This window comes from Stegostoma tigrinum, chromosome 4, assembly GCF_030684315.1.
Source record: "Stegostoma tigrinum isolate sSteTig4 chromosome 4, sSteTig4.hap1, whole genome shotgun sequence".
NCBI lineage: Eukaryota > Metazoa > Chordata > Chondrichthyes > Orectolobiformes > Stegostomatidae > Stegostoma > Stegostoma tigrinum.
Window position 1 is genome coordinate 43,846,759 of NC_081357.1, and position 20,730 is coordinate 43,867,488.

Consider the following 20,730-nt stretch of genomic DNA (forward strand, 5'->3'; position numbering starts at 1 on the left):
ATCAAAAATTTATCTATCGCAGTCTTAAATGTACACAAGGACACTGCACACACAGCTCTCTGTGGCAAAGAGTTCCAAAGACACTCAACCTTCACATAATTCCTCCTCACCTCAGTCTCAAATTGGTGTCAATTAATTCTGAGACTATGCCCGCTGGTCCTCGACTCACCCATGAGCAGAAACAACTTCTCAGCATCAACTCTGTCAAAATTCTAGGAATGCTATACGTTTCAATGAAACTTCCTCTCATTCTTATAAACTCCAATGAGTGGAGCCCCAACCTATTTAGCCTCTGCTCAAGAGACAATTCCTCCATACTGGGGATCATTCAGCGATGGTACTTCCTCTTCCTTATTCTTTCAGATTAATGGGATGTTCAAAGTATCTTCAACCATGAACACTAAAGCAAAATAGCTGTTTGACTCTACTGAGATTTCCTTGTTCCCAATTATGGTCTCTCCAGATTCATTTTCTAAGCGGCGGTTGTTCACTTTAACCTCATCTTTCCCTTTTATTTAACAGAAATTCATACTGTCAGAATCACTCAGGAGATTGTGCAATGGTGTGATGAGGCATAGTCATTGTGGGAGCACTTGCTCGACCCCATATCTAGCCTTGCAACGCACTTGGACACTCAAATCCATCAAATATACAAGAGTGCTCCAGGATGGAAGATTCATGGTAACTGCCAGGGTAGTGGGTACATATCTTCAGGAAGCAGTAACAATAATCACAGATCACTGACCCTTCCTGTTGATGAGTTCCACCACACTGTGAGACAGCCCACTCTGTGTCATACGTGTGCAGCTAATGGCACTCTGCTCCTGGAGAAACTCTGGAATGCTTCAGAATCTGACTGCTGGGCTGGCACTGACCTCACTATGGGACAAGGAAGTGAAGACATGCGAGACTGCAGTGATGGCATTGGTCACTGTACTTGTACTTTTGGGCGCATGGGTCACTATCAGCTCCTGGAATGAACCAACTGCTTAGAAGTTGAAAGAAGCAGGCTCAAAGGGCCAAAGGTCTAATTTTGTTCCTTGTTCGTTATGTTCCTACTGGCACAAGACATTAGCAGTGTTTTTTAACCCTGCCCCTCAGTTCACGTATTTCTGTACTAAAAACTTGTTAAGGGAAAATTTGGTGAATAGCATGACCAACAGTCTACTAAAGTAATGAAAATTAAGACAAGACAAAGAAACAGGAATGACAGAATAAATTAAGGTGAACTTGTTTCAAACAGAGAAAGAAGGAATTCATTAAAATAAAAAATGACGCCGTAAGGAGTAGCACGGTAGTTTTCAAAAAGTACGTTTTAAAAGTATGCACAATTTACCACCTACGGAATGAGACAAAATATCAACTCCACCATTTCAACAAATCAAACAATTTCTTGTCTCATATGGGGGACGACAGAGAGTCACTTAGGAGCTATGAGCTTCTACTCATGTACTGATTAAAACTTGTTGCTTCATGAAAGTCAAGTCTTGTGTTCTGTATCGTCCACCTCTGACCTTGAACCTGCTGGGAACATTACCCGCTTCAGAACTATTACCTCAGACACTTACTACATACCCCTATTGTAATGAAAGGAAATATAAATGTACCTTACTCTACTGATTTTCAGTAACAAATAATCTTTGATTGGCAGTGTTAACTTAGTTGATTGCACTCTCATCATGGAAGGCTATGGGTTCAACTATTTTTACGTTTCAGTTAAAAAGAACAATGATGGAATGCTGCATTTTCTCATTTCCTTCATTGGATGAAACATTCAAATGATACTCCTGTCTACCCCATCTCGTGGTTATTAAAGATCGCACTGAATCACTAAATTGCATATTCTCCATCAATCCTACCTCAGTTGCTAGTAGCAGCATTCTTGTTAAACACAGTATTTAAAAATAATTAATTGTATCCAGAGACTTTTGAAGAATTTCAAAAATATCAAAAAGCACAAATAAATACAAGTCTTTCTTTCATTTGTAATACTGCACTTTTTTGCTCCAACCCATATCTAGCCTTGTAATGCACTTGGACACTCAAATCCACCAAATATACAAGAGTGCTCCAGGTTGGAAGAGTCATGGTAATTGCCAGGGTAATGGGTACATAAATTTGCTGACTTACTCACCCACTAATTCTGGGACACATCAGTGTCTATACAGAGACAGAGTCAGTCAACAAATGGAGTATTCCAAAGCACAGTTATAGGGTTCCTATTAGTGTAAAATATAGTAATACCACAGACAACTGTTGCACACATAAATGAAAATCATTCCTGTAATATACAGCATCGTTATTGGCTTGTGGTTTCACAAAATGTTGCGTGTACGGTACACAAAAAGCAAGCATCAGAGAATTGATATGACTAACTTTCTATACTTGGTTACAATGTATCATGTAATACTGCTGATGACCAATTTGCAAAATCAGTTTTATTAATGCAATAACTAAAGGATGTTCCTAGTGAGTTAGCATATAGAGCAAGCACCATAATTAGTTCTCCAGTCTGCACCTTCTACAAGTTTCTAATGTATTCTGATAAGGAAAGTGCTGAACGTGATTTACTGGAATTGAGGGGGGGAATAAACGGTTCTGTCTAGACAGCCACTCACGATATGCAATGAACACATGTATACCTATGGTCAAACTTCTCCACTAGTGTATATCAAGGCCAAAGCAATAGTTTATTTAATCTAAGCAATGCATAATTTTTAACTTAAGTATTAAGCGTGAAGAACATTGGAGTGCTTGTTGTACACTTTCACTAAGTTAACCACTTTGGGCTTCCTTTGTCCTTAGTACTCTCTCGCTTCTGGTTTACTTTCTTTTCACATTGCTAAATTTTGTTTCATTGTTGAACAGTCTTCAACGTACATACTTAAAAACAATTACTATGAAGTTAATAGGTGAGGTCGAAGTAGAGGGGAGAGAAAGGAAGGCCAAGGAGAATTAATGGGTGTGCATGTCAATGCACTGAGTATAGTAAATAAAGCTGAGGAGTTACAGTAGCAGATTGAATGTGGAATTATGACATTTTGTCAGTAATGGCGATCTTGCTCAAGGAAGGGCAAGATTGGGTGTTCAGCATTCCTGCGTGTAAGCTATTCAAAAAAGACAGGAAAACAAGGAAAGGAGAAAGGGTAGCAGTACTAGTTAAGGAGGGCATTGCAATTCTGCAGAAGAAAGATGTCTCAGAGGGTTCAAGGGCAGAGTTAATTTAGCTAGATCTAAGAAACAAAAATGATTTAATTACATTGCCCAGCATTGTCTATGGACTAGATTTTTACTGTTCATAAAATGACCCAAGCTTCCAGCTGCCTGCCACTTCAACACATCTCTATGTTTCCTGCCAACATTTCCATCTCAGGTCTGCTGCAGTGCTCCAGTGAGATTCAGCATATGCTGGAGGAATAGCATCTCATTTTCCATTTGAGGATTTGACATTGATGAGTCTAGCACAGGTTCAGGTATAGCTGAGGCATATTCCTTCTGATGGAAAAGGTAGGAAAAACATATCAGAGTTCCCTGGATCACAAAGTAGAAGTTAACAGTAGAAAGAAAGAGTATGCTTATGACAGGTGTAAGGCAGAAAATAGAATTGAGAATTAACTGTAATTCTGATGGGCCCTTGGGTAATGCCAGGAAATCCTGAACAGCTGTTCCCTGGACACCAAAGTCTAAACCATGCACATAAATACAAGATATTGTCTCTTTAAGAGAATCTAAATGTTTGGCATCAGAAATAAAATATCATTTTCATTTGTTAAAACCAAACTCCACAGAACTTGAATCATGAAGTCATCGGCTTCAGAAATTCCTATTGCAAAATAATACAAATCCCCCTGATAAAATGCATTTCATTCAAGTCAAAGACTAATTGTTGCCCACTCCACAGCCCTCCACATACCCCCTCCCCGCATAAGTTGGGGCATAAGTAGGTGGCAAATATCTTGAACCAAAGTTAAACTTTCCATTTGTTTTTGTTTGTGTACATGCTTCCCTCTAGCTATAGTCGCATGTCAGCTTATGGGACGACAGCCTGCATCATCCCTTCTTCGTGATAAATCTTAAGGTAGAGGAATCCAGAAAGAAGTATTTTGCAATACCATGGCAATGACAGTGTTCTACCTAACTAATGAATTCCAGTCTTTAGGAGAACACGGGGGAAGAACAGCACCAGAGTACACAGTTATTTAAGACAACAAAGTGTGGAGCTGGATGAACACAGCAGGCCAAGCAGCATCTCAGGAGCACAAAAGCTGACGTTTTGGGCCTAGACCCTTCATCAGATAGGTTCTCTGATGAAGGGTCTAGGCCCAAAACGTCAGCTTTTGTGCTCCTGAGATGCTGCTTGGCCTGCTGTGTTCATCCAGCTCCACACTTTGTTGTCTTGGATTCTCCAGCATCTGCAGTTCCCATTATCTCTCTACACAGTTATTTAACTATGTTTGAGATCTAAGAATGATTTACCTGTTTCTTTTGCGAACAGGAGAATGTTCATAAGACAAGGATTATTGCAGGATCCTGTTATGAGTACATCTCCTGACTCTCTTCAACTATGGGCTAGTTATATTTATTGTTCAATTTGATGTTGCTCACTAGACATTTAGTCCTTACATGGGCAAAGACAGTTATCCACATCAGCGCCATGGCTCAGGAAAGGCCGCAGTCAGTGACTTTTAGACCAATCGGAGCACATTTTCCTTTCAGTCTCAGAGGAAGATCAGAATGCGAATAAATATTTAACAGTTCTGCTTATCTTCCTGTGTGAAGTCAGGTAGCGTTGGAATGCTCCAGACTCACCCTTCCTTCTCCTGTAACCACAGACTTCTGGAACACACTTCCCCCCTCTTTACCAGGAACAGAACTGTAAACAAGGAATGATCAATTTTCAGAAGGCTGGCTATTTATTCCTCCTCATCCATTCCAGTTTTGTTAAAATAAAGCTCAGGAATTAAATGCTTATGTTTAACATTTTCTGATTGACGATTTTGTAAAATCAGTCATTGAAAAGCAGCTTTTTATTTTAACCGTTCGTCATACATGAACATTTGACGATGGTCTCTGGGCATGTGCTAAATGCAGAACTTCAAAGAGATGGATGACTGTAATGAGAGACTATCTTGCTGATTTCAACAAGCAAAAGAACACCATGCAAACAAAACTAACATCTCATTTTTCAATGTGACTTGATATTCACAGTCACCAACTGTTCTGCACTTAATCAACTGCGCACCAATTTCCAAGAATTTGTTTGACGCACCTGTAACATAATAAAATATTCCAAGGCACTTCAATTTATAGAACAAAGCACGATCAGCAAATTAAAGGCAAGAATGATCCTTCTAGATGGAAGTGTAGCTGATACATTTCCTGGCAGCACGCATCACAGCCATGGTCTATAGCATCAAAATTCAGAAACATTTACACATGACCTAATCTCACAATTTAATACAGTGCTGAGATAGTGCCACATTGTCATTAATGCCATCTTTTGAATAAGACATTAAATGTGAATGTGCAAATATGTAACAACTTGCATAGCCCAATTTGAGGATCAGGAAGTCCAACAGATGTCCTGGCCAATATTTATGGTTTGCCGATTATCAGACAGATTAACTGTTCATCCAATTCACTGCTGTTTGTTAGGCTCTACTGTGCAGATTTTAAGAGCCACTTTAAGTGGCTACATTTCAAAAATAAATATTTATTTTAAAAATGATTTGGACCATCCCAATAACATGAAAGGTTCTCAACAAAATGTTTTACTTCTGCTAAAAACTAAATTGTATTGACGTTTTTGTGCCTTTTTACAAACATATGTACATACAAACAGTGTACATTACATAGAAGACTTATTCACAGTCTGAATCACCATGCCAATTAATGCATTATTGGATGTGAAAAATTTTCTTTAAAGCTTTGCAACTTACCTATGTTCTTTCTTTACATATTGCCCTGACACTTCATCAATAACATGAACTTTCACTGAGGGATGGGATGTCAGAATATCTGTTTTTAATAGGTCTGCTCTGTGGATATATACACCAAGGACAAGATCATCATCAGTCACATACTTTGGCTTCTGCTGCTGAGGTGCAGTCTCTAGCTCTGGAGCTATCTCATGCATTATCTCTTCTTTTGGCTCCATTTCCTCTGTCATTAATAGAAAAATATAGTTAGTGCATTTAAATTTTTTAAAGAATATATAGAAGTTGCATTAAAGTGCTCAAAATGATTTTGTCTCCCTAGTTTAGCTCCTTCTTTTCATATCTCTCCCTTCCCAACAGCAAGGCTGATACTAGAAACTTGTGAAGCTTGAACTCTTACCTTTTCTGTAATGCTGCAAAATGGATCAGTGACTTGTTATTAAAAATAAAAGATTCAAGTAAATTGTAATAAACAAATTTATGTCATAACTCATTTTTGCCAAGCTCAATGGGCTATTTTAATTTTGGCAACTGAAAATAGTCCATGTATCCGATGGTATGCTGCAATTGGATCAAAATTCCTACCAGCTCTCAGAGTTTACTTACAAAGGATATTCTGCAGCAATTCGGGGGAAGATCACCACTACTTACACAAAGGCAATTACGGGCAGCCAGCAATGCTCCAATATTATGGATAAACAAAAAGGTATTAAATATTATACATCGGTATAATGTGTCCATGCTATGTAAAGAAATACTTTAATTCCTGTGCAATTTTCTTCTCATGCCTATTTACACATTTTCTCTTATTAATAACCTATTAATTTCACTTATCTCTAATTACATCATCCAACCTTATCCTCCTAATATGCCAATGCCATGTACATAACTCTCAAGACCTCCAAGTTACATCTCCAAGTCGGGCAGTACTATACTTCAAAGTACCATCCAGTTTGCCAATTACTGCTACTTGCCCTCCATTACTGGATCCTATTACGAATTCATATTATGAATTCATGAATTGTAAAGCAGGAAGTTAGACTTGTTGGTAAAAATGATAGCGTGGAGAAGCAGTACAGATATTGTGCTTTGTCTGTGCTTGAAAGTTTACAAGTACTGTACAGAGAGCCCCAAAATTGAAACAAGTATTTCAAAAGGCCTTAACAGTTGGGAGGCAAGTTTGAATTTAGCCAATGTACACCAAACACCTAGATACAGCACACCAATTGAATGTACAGAATTGACAGGTCATCGGGGTGTGTGTGTGTGGGGCCCAACTGTCACCCAAGGGAAAAGCAAACCTGCCATCTGAGAAATAAGTCTTGAGCTCCCACAAGAAATCACTAAGCTGTCTGAGAAAACACCATCTATCCAAAACAGATACCACAGCATTTTAGCTCAAAGTCCTCACTGATGAGATTAAATGGAAAAACATCCCAGACGAGCCCCTAAACTGTTACAGGGAGTCGAACCCCTCTGATAATTAAACCAAAACACAAGCCCCAATCTGATGGTAGAGAACAGAAGTTCCCTTCGAAAAATTACACTTGAAAGACTCAGAGAAGCTCACCTCACCTTTACAATCTGTTAAAAGCAAAATTAGATGAAAGAAAATCCCTAATCTCCATGTTATAAGTAGTAAGTAACAATGTAGTTATTTGACCTCACAATAACAATTTAACAGAATTACTAACAAACCGAACAATTCCTCCCCAAACACTAACTATTCCCTAACTGAACTAAATTCAACTGGAATGCTGTTCAAATGAACACAAGTCCCATTTATATAAATCCAATTAAATGTCAACAAGAAACTAAAACTTAATTTGCACAGACTGTGTTAGACAGCATTTAGGACACAGCAAGAACTGCAGATGCTGTATAATAGAGTTGATACAGTGTGGAGCTGGAGGAATACAGCAGGTCAGGCAGCACCAGACGAGCAGAAAAGTCGACGTTTCAGGTCGGGACCTTACATCGGGGTGGTGGGTGGGTGGGTGGGGGTGGAGCTCAGAAATAAATGGGGGGCGCGGGGCTGGGGGCAAAGGAGGTGGGATGGTGATAGCTGGATGCAGGTAGGGGGTTGTGGAGATCAATGAGAAGGGTGGGGCAGATAGGTTAGAAGGAAGATGGACAGATTCTGCCATGTCAATGAGGTGGGTATGAGAGGGAGGGCTGGACATGGGATGAGGCCAGAGGCAGGGAGATTTTGAAGCTGGTGAGCTCAATAATTAGGCCAGTGGGCTGTAGGGTCCTGAGGCGGAACATAAGGTTTTGCTCCTCTACTTTACATGTGGCTTTATTTTGATAGTGGAGAAGGCCCAGGATAGACATGCCACCAAGGGGGTGGAAGGGGGAGTTGAAATGGCTGGCAACCAGAAGGTGTTGTTGATTGGAGCGTAGAGAGTGCAGATGCTCCGTGAACTGGTCACAGAGTCTGCACTTGGTCTCTCCGATATAGAGGAGGCCACATCAAAGGCAATGGATGCAACAGACCATGTTAGAATCATAGAATCCCTACAGTGTGGAAAACAGGTCCTTCGGCCCAACAAGTCCACACCTACCCACACAGCATTCTACTTATCTCCCTAATCTACACACTCCCTACACATATAGGTGAATCCCTGTCAGATTTGGAAGTCATCAGGCTGCGTTCTTATGTTTTTCCCATTCCCTTTGCCCAAAATCGCTTACCTTTCTTTATTTTCAGATCTTCTCTTTTTTTGTTCTCTCACTGATCTTGATTTCTTTCTTTGATCCAATGTTCCTTCTTTCTGACTGTATCCCTAAGAATGTACCTACCTCTAACTTCCCTAATGTTTCTTTTTTCTGATTCTCTCTAGAACTCCAATACTTGTCTCTTCCATGTCTGAACGTTATCTTGACTGTGGGCCAGAGCAATGTCAGTAGATTAATCTCAGCTTCAGAAAGGAGCAATCGCTATAACCAAACACTTTTGAATAGGCCATAGAACATAGAATCACTGACGTGTGCATGACAATTTAGAAAAGGTTCTTTGAGGAAAAGAGGTCTGGAAAGAAACGGACTGGGGAATAGTGACAAGATGAAGAAAGCTGAATTGGTTAGAAGGCAAGAAACATGGCAGTAGAGGGTGATTAAACCTAAAAAGAGGAAAAAACAAATTAAAATTGAAACATTTAAAATTAAGTTGCAGAAGTGCTCCTGTTTATAATTATCTTACAAAACAAATACATATGCGACTGCAGCACTAAGTAGCCAGTTGCTGTAATTCAGCATTCTGAGTACAGAATCGGAGCTAACACAAGACACCACAAATAATGATAGAACGTAACTTCTTTAACACATAAATGACCTAACACATCATTTGAGGACATAAGACATAGACTGAACTCCACACCGATCCTCCAAAGAAAGTCCTACCCAGACCCACCACTCCTCCACATTAACCCTGTAACCCTGCCCTCTCCATGGCTTATCCACTGATATCAGCAACGATTGGTAACTTATAACAACTTTACACTTGAGAATTCTTATTTGTGTCGATATAGCTTTTTGATGCATTGTTCACATCTCCATAGAGGATTGCCAATTTCCTGTATGGAAAATCTCACAAATACAAGACAACGGTGACACCTACTGGTGCTAGTTTAGTGAATCCACTTCCTTTCAATTATACATGTAAAAGCTAGGCAATTAAAATTTCAATTTGTCAAATGCATTACACGTTTGTCCAGCTGAAGATAGCCACACAAAGCAAGCAATTACATTAATTTCAGAAATATGCCCTGCAAAACTGAATTATGTAATATTAATTATTTGGTAAAATATTTGACAGATAATATCTTAAGGTTGATCTTTTTTAAAAAGCCCTCTTTTAAAAAGGCATGCAAATAAAACAATAAATTAATTTTTTGGCATCTTGAAAGTGATATTGAAAAGGCATAGAGGATCTTTGGCTTTATCAATGCAACAAAGGGTACAAACCTTTATAAAATGTGAAGTAAGCCTCAGTTGGTGCAGTGTGGCAAATTCTGGGCCTCGTACTTCAAAAGGAATTTAGGAATAAGGTTTTAGAAAGGATGTCGTATCATATTAGGGAGAAGGGACTTACAGTTTTCAGATTAAATAGAACAGCTAGAGAAACTGGGGCTGTTGTAATAAGAATATTTGTAGGCAATTTGGTTGAGGGAATTATGACAGTCAATAAGGAGAAACTGTTCCTTGTGACACAACGGTTGGCAACCAGTGGACATAGATTTAAGGTGGTTGTCAGAAGTTGGAAGTAAATTCAACGATAACCTTCAAAAGGAAATTGGAGAAATACTTGAAGGAGGCAAAGTTTCAGAGCTACAGTGAAACAGGAGCACAGGCACAAAGGACCAAATAGCTTCCTTTGCTGCTCTGCCATTATATAATTTGGAGAAAGAGGTGTGAGACAATGTTACTCGTGCTTGCAGGCCTTTCTAACTATTGTGGGCAGGAGATGGTTCAATGTATTTCCTATTACGTTCCTGTTTCATACTTCAAGTATCTAGATATTTGAAGTGATTTTCAAAATGTCAAATGTTCAGCTTTCAACTTTTGAATCCATTTTAAAATTATCTTAATTGAGTTAATTACAAACAGGCCATTAATGTTTTTAAAAAATAATTCCTCATTCATAGAATGCTGGCTGATTGCCCATTCCTGACTTAGATAGAAAACGTGGCACCGATAAGCTACCCAAACTATTTCATACAACTATTGTATGTCAGCTGCATAAACATCAGTCTGGAATCAGGTGTAGATCAGATAAATAAGGACAACGGGATCCCTACCTACAAGATATTAGTGAATCTGATGAGGTACGCAGTAATGTGAGAGGCATTACTGATACTAGCTTTTCATCTCAGATTTTTTTCTATTATTCATGCATGAGATATGGACATCACTGGCTGAATCATCATTCACTAGTCATCCCTGGTTGCCCTCAGGAATATAGTGGTGGGCAGCCTTCTTGCACCACAGTAGTCCAAGTATTGTTGGTAGACTCACAATGCTGTTAGCGAGGGAGTTCCAAATTTTTGAGTCAAGACATTGAAGGAATGATGATATAATTCTCAGTCAGGATGATTAGTGGCTTTGAAGGGAATTTCCAGGTGGTGGCTGTTCCCATGTATCTTCTGTCCTTATCCTTCTAGATGGAAGTGTATTTGGAAGATAATTTCAAAGGCGCTTTGGCAGATTGTGTTGGAGTAAAATTCTTCTGCTGAAGGCTCACAGGGCCTTATGATGCTCAGTCTTGAGATGGTATATCTGTTTGAAGTCTGTCCAATTTAGAATGGTGATAACACCACACAACACGATACAAGGTATTCTTAATATGCACACACGACATTGTCTACACAAGGACAGTGCGATGATCAGAAACTGCAGGAACTCCATGGTGGGTGTTTGAACTCTCAGCTTTCTGCCAATTAGTTCTCTGAGTTCCTGGATTACAAGTCCACTAACATAATCACTATGCTACCGTATCAGTGAGAATTATTTTATGCGATATGAAAACAGTGCACGCGTTGTGTGGCACTATCACTGTTCTAAAGTGGACAGATTTCAAACAGCTGTAGTAACTCAAAGCTGAGCATCCACAAGGCCCTGTGAACCAATAGGAGCAGCAGCAGAATTAGACTCCTGTATAATTTGCAATGTTCAATATTAGGTTTTATAGGACAATTTGGAGCTGTCCCATGTACATTTTCAAAGCTAGAAATCACTTCTGAAACTGTTTTACACAAAAAGCTAAAAGCTAGTGTATGAGTTGACCAAAGCATAGTTAAAGTGCTTAAGTTATTTTCCAAATCAGATTTCACAATAAAAGCAAAGAAAATTGAGCATGAACTAAAATAACAACACATATTCATTTTGACTTTGGCAAACACTTTGTTTAATTCTCTTTATGTCATGCAAATGATTCTAACATGAGTAAATACCTCTTACTTTTGAGTGAAGTTTTAGCTTTTATTGCTAGAAAGTAAAATTGGTTGCGATGTAAAATGGATGGCTAATTTAAAACTGTTTTGAGTTCACTAAACAGACAATAGAAACATCCAATCTTCTTCTTGTCTGTCCCATTAACAGGGAGAAGATGGGATATTTCTATTGTCTATCTCGCTTGTTTGTTAATAAGCTCTCTAATAGCTTGTTAATTGAAAATAAGGGCTTCCTGTTTCTGTACCCTGCTTTTTGTTATAAAAGTCAAGTAGTGAACTGGATGCATAGGAATCCAGAGGTGCCTTCTGAAACCACATCCACAACCAACTCCAGTGGGAATGGAAAATCATGCCCAAAAGTGTTAGCACCAAATATTCCTAGATTAGCAATACCTAAGTATCTGCATAACAAAGTTTCTTCTATGTCGAATATTATCTCTTAATACCAAACACAACAGCAGGTACTGCAGTGCTTCCCTTTAACATACTAGCCATTACTGTAACCTTTCCATTTCTAATCTGGTCAAAGTGATTTTCAGAAAGCAGATTTTGGACCCTCTGCAAGAGGTGTTCTGAATTCAGTAGTCTCACATCAACCGATAAGGTATATTGATGCTCAAGACGATTGGGAACTGAGATGACACTATTCCAACTTTTAGTATATTCAATACTAGAAGATACTGCTCAGTCAATAAATTAGGGCTAAACTTTTCCATATCAAAGAAATAATTTAGTTTAAACTTTATGAAATTACACCAATTATTTTTCAAACGGAAAATATTATCAATTTTTTCACCATGCTTTGTATAATAAATACCCTTTAATGAGAGCTCAACATAAATGCTTATATCAAAAAAAATTGCTGCACCTAAGTTCTACAATGCACTTTTAAAATTATTCACTTGAAATTTTTGTACCTTTTTTAATTTTCTTATTGCGTTTTCTTTTTGGTCTTTGTTGTTTCTTCTCTTGCTTGCTTATCTCTTTTTCTTCATTTTTTATCTCTTCTACTTCAGAAATCAATTTTCTGTGAGGAACATTCTTTTCTCTACCATCAGTTTCATCCTGCAGCTCTGAAAGGTGCATTTTGCTTGGGCAGAAGGAGACAAAAGGGCATTTTAAAACTAATTAATGACCATTTTTTGAACATGGACATTTTATCGATCAAATACAATCAGTTGATCGTACAATCAAATTTCCAAATTGAGTTCTCAAATGTGTGTTCATGTACTTTTTCTGGACATGAGTCCTTTGTTGTATAAGGGGTTCCAGGGCCCTCCAGCAGCCTTGAAATGATTTCACAGAGCTACATCTCACCCAGTATAAGTAGCACAGAGTGGGCAGAGTTAGACTACTCTATGCCTGACCATGGTACAACATGAACATGAATACACAAAATTAAATGAATCCTTACCAAATGTTCCAATAGATCAGAGACTGATCAGTAATATCCATTATACTAAATATAGCAAAATTTAATATTAATGCGCAATAAATAGTGTTACTTTTAAGTTTAAGCCTGAAAGTAATTCTTAACTTTGCCTTCTCCTTGACAAGTCTGTCTTAAACTCAAACTTAAGCGTGTGGCATCAAACTGCTTGACTGAAGACCGTCTTCAATGGAATGCAGAATGATTTGCAATTTCCACTGGGTAGCTGCACAAGTGATACTTTAAGGTTTTGGAGTAGATTTGTAGCTCGGGTTGTGGGTGTTGAGGTTGGTTGGCTCACCGAGCTGCTTATATGTATAGTTGACTAAAGTGTGACAACCTTTTGTCTGGAAGATGAAAAGCAAAGAAAACTTGTAATTTCTTTGAAAGGTGTGTGACATCTGCAACTACTGTTAAGAATGGTCGAAAAAGACAGATTGGTCAGCAAATAGACTTGTATTAGTTGAAGCACTTGGATGGAACAAGAAAGTTTCGCTTAATTAACCTGCACTCAGCCAAGACGCTCAATCTTTTAAAACAGATGTCATGAATGGAGTTGCAACCAATTACTATCATATAACTATAAAATGGTTACATATGGTTAACACTTTTACAACTTGGTAAACTACCCACAGAGATTCCTGCTAAAAGCAGCACTGGACTTTGCAATAATCTTCCAGAAAATCTCTCTGAATTCAATGTTAGCCAATCAATTCATGGGTAAGTTCCTCACGGGCCTGGAATGCTCATTAATGTGATACAATTTTCTACAAAGATAATCGACTCTAAGAGGGAAACTGTGACATAATGGAATATCATGTTACACTCATTTTACAAGGGATTTCATGACTTTCAACCTAGCCACTGGAATTGCTTCATCGTAGGCCAGCTAAAATGCAAACTTGCATCTGGAGAATAACTGCTTCTCCTCTCCAACTCACCACTATCCCCAAGAATTGTTCGGATAACTCCCATGTAGTGAACCCAACACGGCTGAAACAACAGACAGTTTAGGGGTCAGCCAACCTGCATACATAATCTACTGAATATCAACATGGCAAGCTACCTTTGCAGATAGCTTTGGACCGCAAAGGAAAACTTTCTTTCATCAATACAATGAAGAAGCAGGTGCATTTTGGCAAAATTTGATCGGAACACAAATATGACTTGGTCAGGGAAAAGTGGAAGATGGAAGACAAACTGGAGCACAGCAATCAAAATCTGAATCTGTAGAACTCTAGTCCTAGAGGATGTAAACCATCTTAGTCCCATACTATAGTGTTGCAGTGACGCTCAACACAAAATGTAGAGTCCGTGATTAAGAAAGCAAATGTAATATTGTCGTTTATCTCAAGAGGGTTGGAATATAAAAGCAGCGATGTGCTTCTGAGGCTTTATAAAGCTCTAGTTAGGCCCATTTAGAATACTGTGTCCAATTTTGGGCTCCACACCTCAGGAAGGACATACTTGCCCTGGAGCGTGTCCAGCAGAGATTCACACGGATGATCCCTGGAATGGTAGGTTTAACGTATGGTGAGCAGCTAAGGATCCTGGGATTGAACTCATTAGAGTTTAGAAGGTTGAGGGGAGATCTAATAGAAACTTACAAGATAATGTATGGCTTAGAAGGGGTGGACGCTAGGAAGTTGTTTCCGTTAGGTGGGGAAACTAGGACCTTTGGGCACAGCTTTAAAATTAGAGGGGGTAAATTTAAAACTGAAATAAGACGACATTTCTTCAGCCAGAGAGTGGTGGGCTTGTGGAATTCATTACCATGGAGTGCAGTAGAGGCCAGGACGTTGGATGCCTTCAAGGCAGAGATCGACAAATTCTTGATCTCACAAGGAATCAAGGGCTACGGGGAGAGTGCAGGGAAGTGGAGTTGAAATGCCCATCAGCCACGATTTAAATGGCAGAGTGGACTTGATGGGCTGAATGGCCTTACTTCCACTCCTATGTCTTATGGTCTAACATACTCCGCTTAGGCTCATAACAGCTCTTTTGATCTCTTTCATTTCCTGAGATAAGCTATTTCTGGGATAAATTGTGTCCTCTATTATGCGGATGCAAAAGCACCTGTTGATTTAACGTGCCTTCTCATTCTCCATTATTAACTCCAGACGACCACTTTCTGAAGGACCAATGTTCACATGAATGACTCTGTTTTAAACATCTACAGAAATTCTCACTGTATCCTCTCTGGAGTTTAGAAGAATGACAGGAAATTTAACTAAAGTATACAAGATGCTGAAAAGGATTGACAACGTAGACATAGAAAGGGTATTCCCTCATGTGGGGCAATCTAGATCATTGACTTGGGATAAGGAATAGTAGTTTTCAAACAGAGATGAGGAGAAATTGCTTCTCTGGAAGGGTGGTGAATTCCTTGGATTCACAGCCCAGTATACAGACATGCCAGGACATTCAGTAAATTGAAGGAAGAAACACAGTAATTAGTAACATGTTGAAGGGTTATGGAGAGCAGGGTTGAGACCGAGACAAAATAAATCATGATTTTATTTAAAACATGCCCTCATTTCTCCTGATTTATTCTCAGTCCGAACGAATATCTGTTAGGGAGTCTTCTGCCCCTTGATATTTCTCATTACATTCTCTGAACCAAGTTCATTTCTTGCTATTGCACTTATTCCATTCCTTACTAACTATGCTATCCCACTGCCTTTCCTTTCTGCCTGTCCTTAAAAAATGTCACATACCCTGAATATTTCATTCCCAGTTTCAATCTCTTTGTAATCATGTCTCTGTAATGGCTATAAAATCATATCCATTTTCCAGCAATCAATTCATTTTTATGTTGTTTCAAATACTGAGCAAGTTCAAGTAAAGAGGCGTCAATTTTGCCTTACCACAATTTCCCACTTTGACAGTATTTACTGCTGAGTTTCTGTATTGGTACACTTTCTCCCTGCCTGTCCTGCAGTTGAGCCATGTATCCCTTGACTTTATTTGTCCCGTGCCAGTTTACGTGTAACTCAAGTAATAATCAGATTATTACCTCGGAGCTAACTTGCCCTTCTAATTGCTTGTGCACCTGTCTACTTTCATTGACTAGCACCCCAGATCCCTCAGAACATCCACATTTCTAATGTATCACCACCTACATAATAGTCTGCCTTTCTATTTTTCACATTAATTGCAAAACTTCACATTTGCCAACATTATACTACATTTGCCACGTCCACACACTAAACTTTTCCAGACTGTCCTGAAGCCTCCCAGTATTCTCCTCACAACCCACCTTGTTTCATGTCGTTAGCAAACTTTGAAATACTACATTTGATTTCCTGGTCAAGTCATTTACATATGTATTGTGAATAGCTGAAGCTGCGAACTGATTTCTGCAGTGCAGCACTGGTCACCATCTATAACAGACCCAACAGACTACAGGAAAAACAGCCACTAATTCCAATTTGTTTCCAGTCTGTCAATCAATTCTCAATCCATATTACTTAAACCCTGTATCTTTTAATTTTGCCCACTAGCTTCTTATCTGGGGCCTTATCAAAAGCCTTCTTAAAACTGAAAAGCATCACACCCACAGGTTCTGCCTTATCTATTATACCAGTTACATTTTCACAAAACTCCTGTAGGTTAGTTAAGCATGACTTCCCTTTCATAAACCCATAATGACTTCATCAAATACTGTTAGTATTTTACAAGTGTTCTCCTATCACAGCTTTTATAATAGTCTCCAGCACTTTCCTCACCAATGCTGCGTGGCTAACTGGTCTATAATTCGTTTTTTCAGTCTTCGTCCTTTGTTAAATAGCGGAGTTACATTTGCCACCCTCCAATCCGGAAGAACTGCTCCCAAATGTAGAGAGGTTTGGAAGATGATAAACAATACATTAAATATTTTGAGGACCACTTCCTTTAGTATTTATTACCAGGCTGTTGGGATTTGTTCACCTTTTATGCCATTAAATATTTCAGCATTTTTTTTAAACTAACACTGATTTTCTTCAATTCTCCCTCTCACTAGACAATTCTGGTGCTTAACCTTTCTGGGAAATTAAACGTATACTCTTCAATCAGTATAATGTTATCGATTTGAAACAGATATCCACCAATATCTGTTATTCCCTTGTAGTCAACTAAGAACTCATTCTAAAGGACAGAAGAGTTGGAAAGAATAAGGAAGCGCATTGTTCCTTCCTCCTCTAAATTCCCCCTTTCACACAACTCTCAGCACTGTTCAAAGTCACACTGCAATGCTTTCATCATTATGCTCTGAATCTAAAGAGTTAGCTTGGGTGCAGAAAAAGAATTTAAGCTCGTTTCTGTAATTAATTAACTTCTGTTATTCTCAACTAGGAAGCTTTTACTTAAGCTTTTGCGTAAGCATGGATAAAATTTAGAATTCAAATAGCAAGTTACAGTTAAATATTATATGTAAAATATAAGCTAATTAGACTTTTAGAAAGGCATTAAGTACTCAATCTAGTCTACTGTATTTGCTGCTCACAACATGGTGTCCTCTACCTTGGGGAGACAAAGTGCAGACTGAGCAGTGAAACAGTGAACTAGATTGAGTGAAATACACTGCTTCACCTGGAAGTGTGTCTGGAGCTATGGATATTGAGGAGGGACGAAGTAAATGGGTAGGCGTTACACCTTCTCTGATTGCATGGGAAGGTGCCGTAGGAGTGTGGGGAGCCAGGAATGGAGGAGAAGTGGACCAAGGTGTCCCAGAGGGAATCGTCCTCGTGGAAGTACAAGGCTTCTGAATGCCGTGGACTCATTGGCCATTAATTTTTAGTAGTCCCACTAAAGAGCTTATGTGCCAGAAGTATATATATTGGAGTTTCTGCTGCAACCCATTTGAACATGGGCTCTGAAACTGATAGTAGGCATTTAGATTACATGCTCCTAGCAACAAAACTCAGAATTACTGAAGAGGTCATCAATGTTGCATTCTCAGGTTTTGAGTTTCTTGGATGGAAAAAAACAAGCACATTTCAGACTCCTAAAATACCTAGTATTTAAGCTATATGTTCACATATTGTTTATTTATGAAAATTACGTAACTGCATAATGTAAATTCAAGAATTCTATGGCACAGATTGTGACTAAATTTTATTAACATGTAATTCTACAAAGGTATGTTGTGACAAATTTTGTTCTTATTCTTACCTCATTTCTCCCTCCACTGATGCTGACTCTTTCAGTGTTTTCATCTTATCCAGTTTCTTGGCTAATTTTGAAGACACGCGTGAAAATGTTTTTATTGAATGTGCCTTTACTTGCTTGGCTTTCTTTTTGACGCCTCCTGCATCTTTGACAGCAATAGCCTGCTGATAAGCTTGGATTAGGGTATCTACATCCTCTCCTATATCATTCTTTTTCACAATTTCGGTATGGTATTCCTTTCCATAGGCACTTCTTGACCTCTTTTCTCTGGATTTTTGTTGGATCAATACAGAGTCTGGACGAGGAACCTCCTCGATAAATGAATGTTCACCCACTTTTTTCTTTTTCTTCTTGTTTTTGGCCGGGATTTCATCTTCAAAAAACTCAACATTATTAATTTTTTCAGCCACAGAGGTCCTGTCATTCAATTTGTTTTTTGAGAAGCGGGGACTTTGCTTCTCTGGGTTATAAGTGTTATTCAGAATAGTTTTGTCATCTTCATTGTCCTTCTGTAGACTAAGTTTATTCCTCAATTTTTCAAGCTAGACAAAATTTTAAAAAAATGTATCAGGATCATAAACAGCAGTAGTACACGCCACCGGATTCAGCCAAGTAGCCCCACAGTTTAAAAATATACTCAATGGGTTTAGAATGAGAGGCACTGTCAATGAAACAAAGAAGATTCTTAGGTAAACTGACAGGGTAGATTCAGAAAAGAAGTTCCCCCTCATGGGAGAGTGGAGGACCAGAGGGCTAATCTTAGAATAATTGGTCAGCCATTTAAGGAAGAGACGAGAAGGAATTGCTTCGGAGGGTAGTGAATCTGTGGAATTCTTTACCATAGACAGCAGCAGAGGCAAGGATGTTAAGTATATTCAAGGTGGAAATAGACAGATTTTTAATCAATGAGGGGGCCAAAGATTCTGGGTAATAGGTAGGAAAGTACAATTGAAGATTATCAGAACAGCAATGATCTCATCAAATGGCAAAGCAGTCTCAATCGGCTGAATCACCTACTTTTGCTCCTAGCTTTTACTTTTCACTACACCGTCAATGACTGCTTACCTGTTGTCATGCAACACCATGATTTTAAAATTCTCATCCTCGTTTTCAAATCGTTCTAAAGTTCAGTCCCTGTATTTTGTAATCTCCTGAATAACCACAAGTCTCAGATGGCTGCATTCCTAATTCTTGCCTCCTCAGCATTCCCAATTTTAATTAATGCACTCTTTATGGCTTTTGGCTGCCTTTTTCCCCAAGCTCTGGGATATCCTGTCTATATCTCTGCATTGTTTCTTTAAAACACTCCTTAAATTTTCTTTTCCACCAAGCTTTTGTCAACTGTCTAAAGCTTCCAATAACTCAGTCAGCCTTCCCATGAGTTAAAAAGTTACTTGATTTGCTGGAATGTTGGATTTGATAACCAGTCTCATTCTTATATGTGGTAAATTGTTCAAGCATTTAAAATATAACTTTTTAAAAAGCTGTCTCGCTATTCTTGAATTTTCTTTCCTCTCAATGATTTTTTTCTTTCTCCATTTGAAACTGATTTATGTAATTTTATTCTCAGTCATTCCTGTTTTGACTCTAGTCATAATTTTTGTGATTTCAGGAGACAGACTGTTAGTCTTGTCATTCACCAACTCTTCCTTAACAAATGCGTGGTACAAAAATATTTGAACTGAAGGACAAAGTTTATATAGTAAAATTAACGGTCACAAACACCACCAGATACCTTGCTTTTGTATATTCTGGCATATTAATTCTCATGTACAAAATGTTATTTGTTTAAACCTTCATTTGAACTGAAGTTTTAAGTGTCAGAACCCTACGAATGTAAATCAAATTTTAAAGTAACAAGTTCAGGATTGAACACACTAAGTTTTCAATGCGCATCTTATGGAAAAAGAAATCCAATTTTCATTACATTCTTGTCAGAAACTTTGTCATTCTTTGTCCAATGCTGAATTAACCTTTTCCTTTTAACTATTCCTGAATTTTGTATCATAGAGGACTGATTAAAGGTGATTAGATGACAAACATTAAAACAAGCTTTTCTCAGGATACTTAAGGTGCTAACAATCTTCCAAGATGGCTAAAGTAGGGTCCTGAGATGCAACAGTGATTTAGCCCATGTTTATTGTGGTCACTGTTGTGTAAAAGAGCTTAAGCCATCAATGGGAGTGGCTTTCCAGAGGATCATTAAGCAGCCGATTGCCAATAAATTGATTTTTACCACTTAATAACAAAACTGAGTACCATT

The 20,730-nt window shown here is 38.4% G+C and overlaps 1 protein-coding gene across 3 annotated transcripts in view; it reads right to left on the bottom strand.

Annotated features, from left to right (window-relative positions):
- Nucleotides 1-20,730, bottom strand: part of ahi1 (Abelson helper integration site 1) — a 249,179-nt gene that overhangs the window by 188,022 nt on the left and 40,427 nt on the right. For all 3 annotated transcript variants that reach the window (XM_048531564.2, XM_048531565.2, XM_048531563.2), the window contains exons 4-6: nucleotides 18,471-19,009; nucleotides 12,805-12,977; nucleotides 5,940-6,162 (exon numbers count right to left, since the gene is read on the bottom strand). In XM_048531564.2, the coding sequence (XP_048387521.1) occupies nucleotides 5,940-6,162; nucleotides 12,805-12,977; nucleotides 18,471-19,009 (935 nt within the window). The remainder of the gene's footprint in view (nucleotides 1-5,939; nucleotides 6,163-12,804; nucleotides 12,978-18,470; nucleotides 19,010-20,730) is intronic.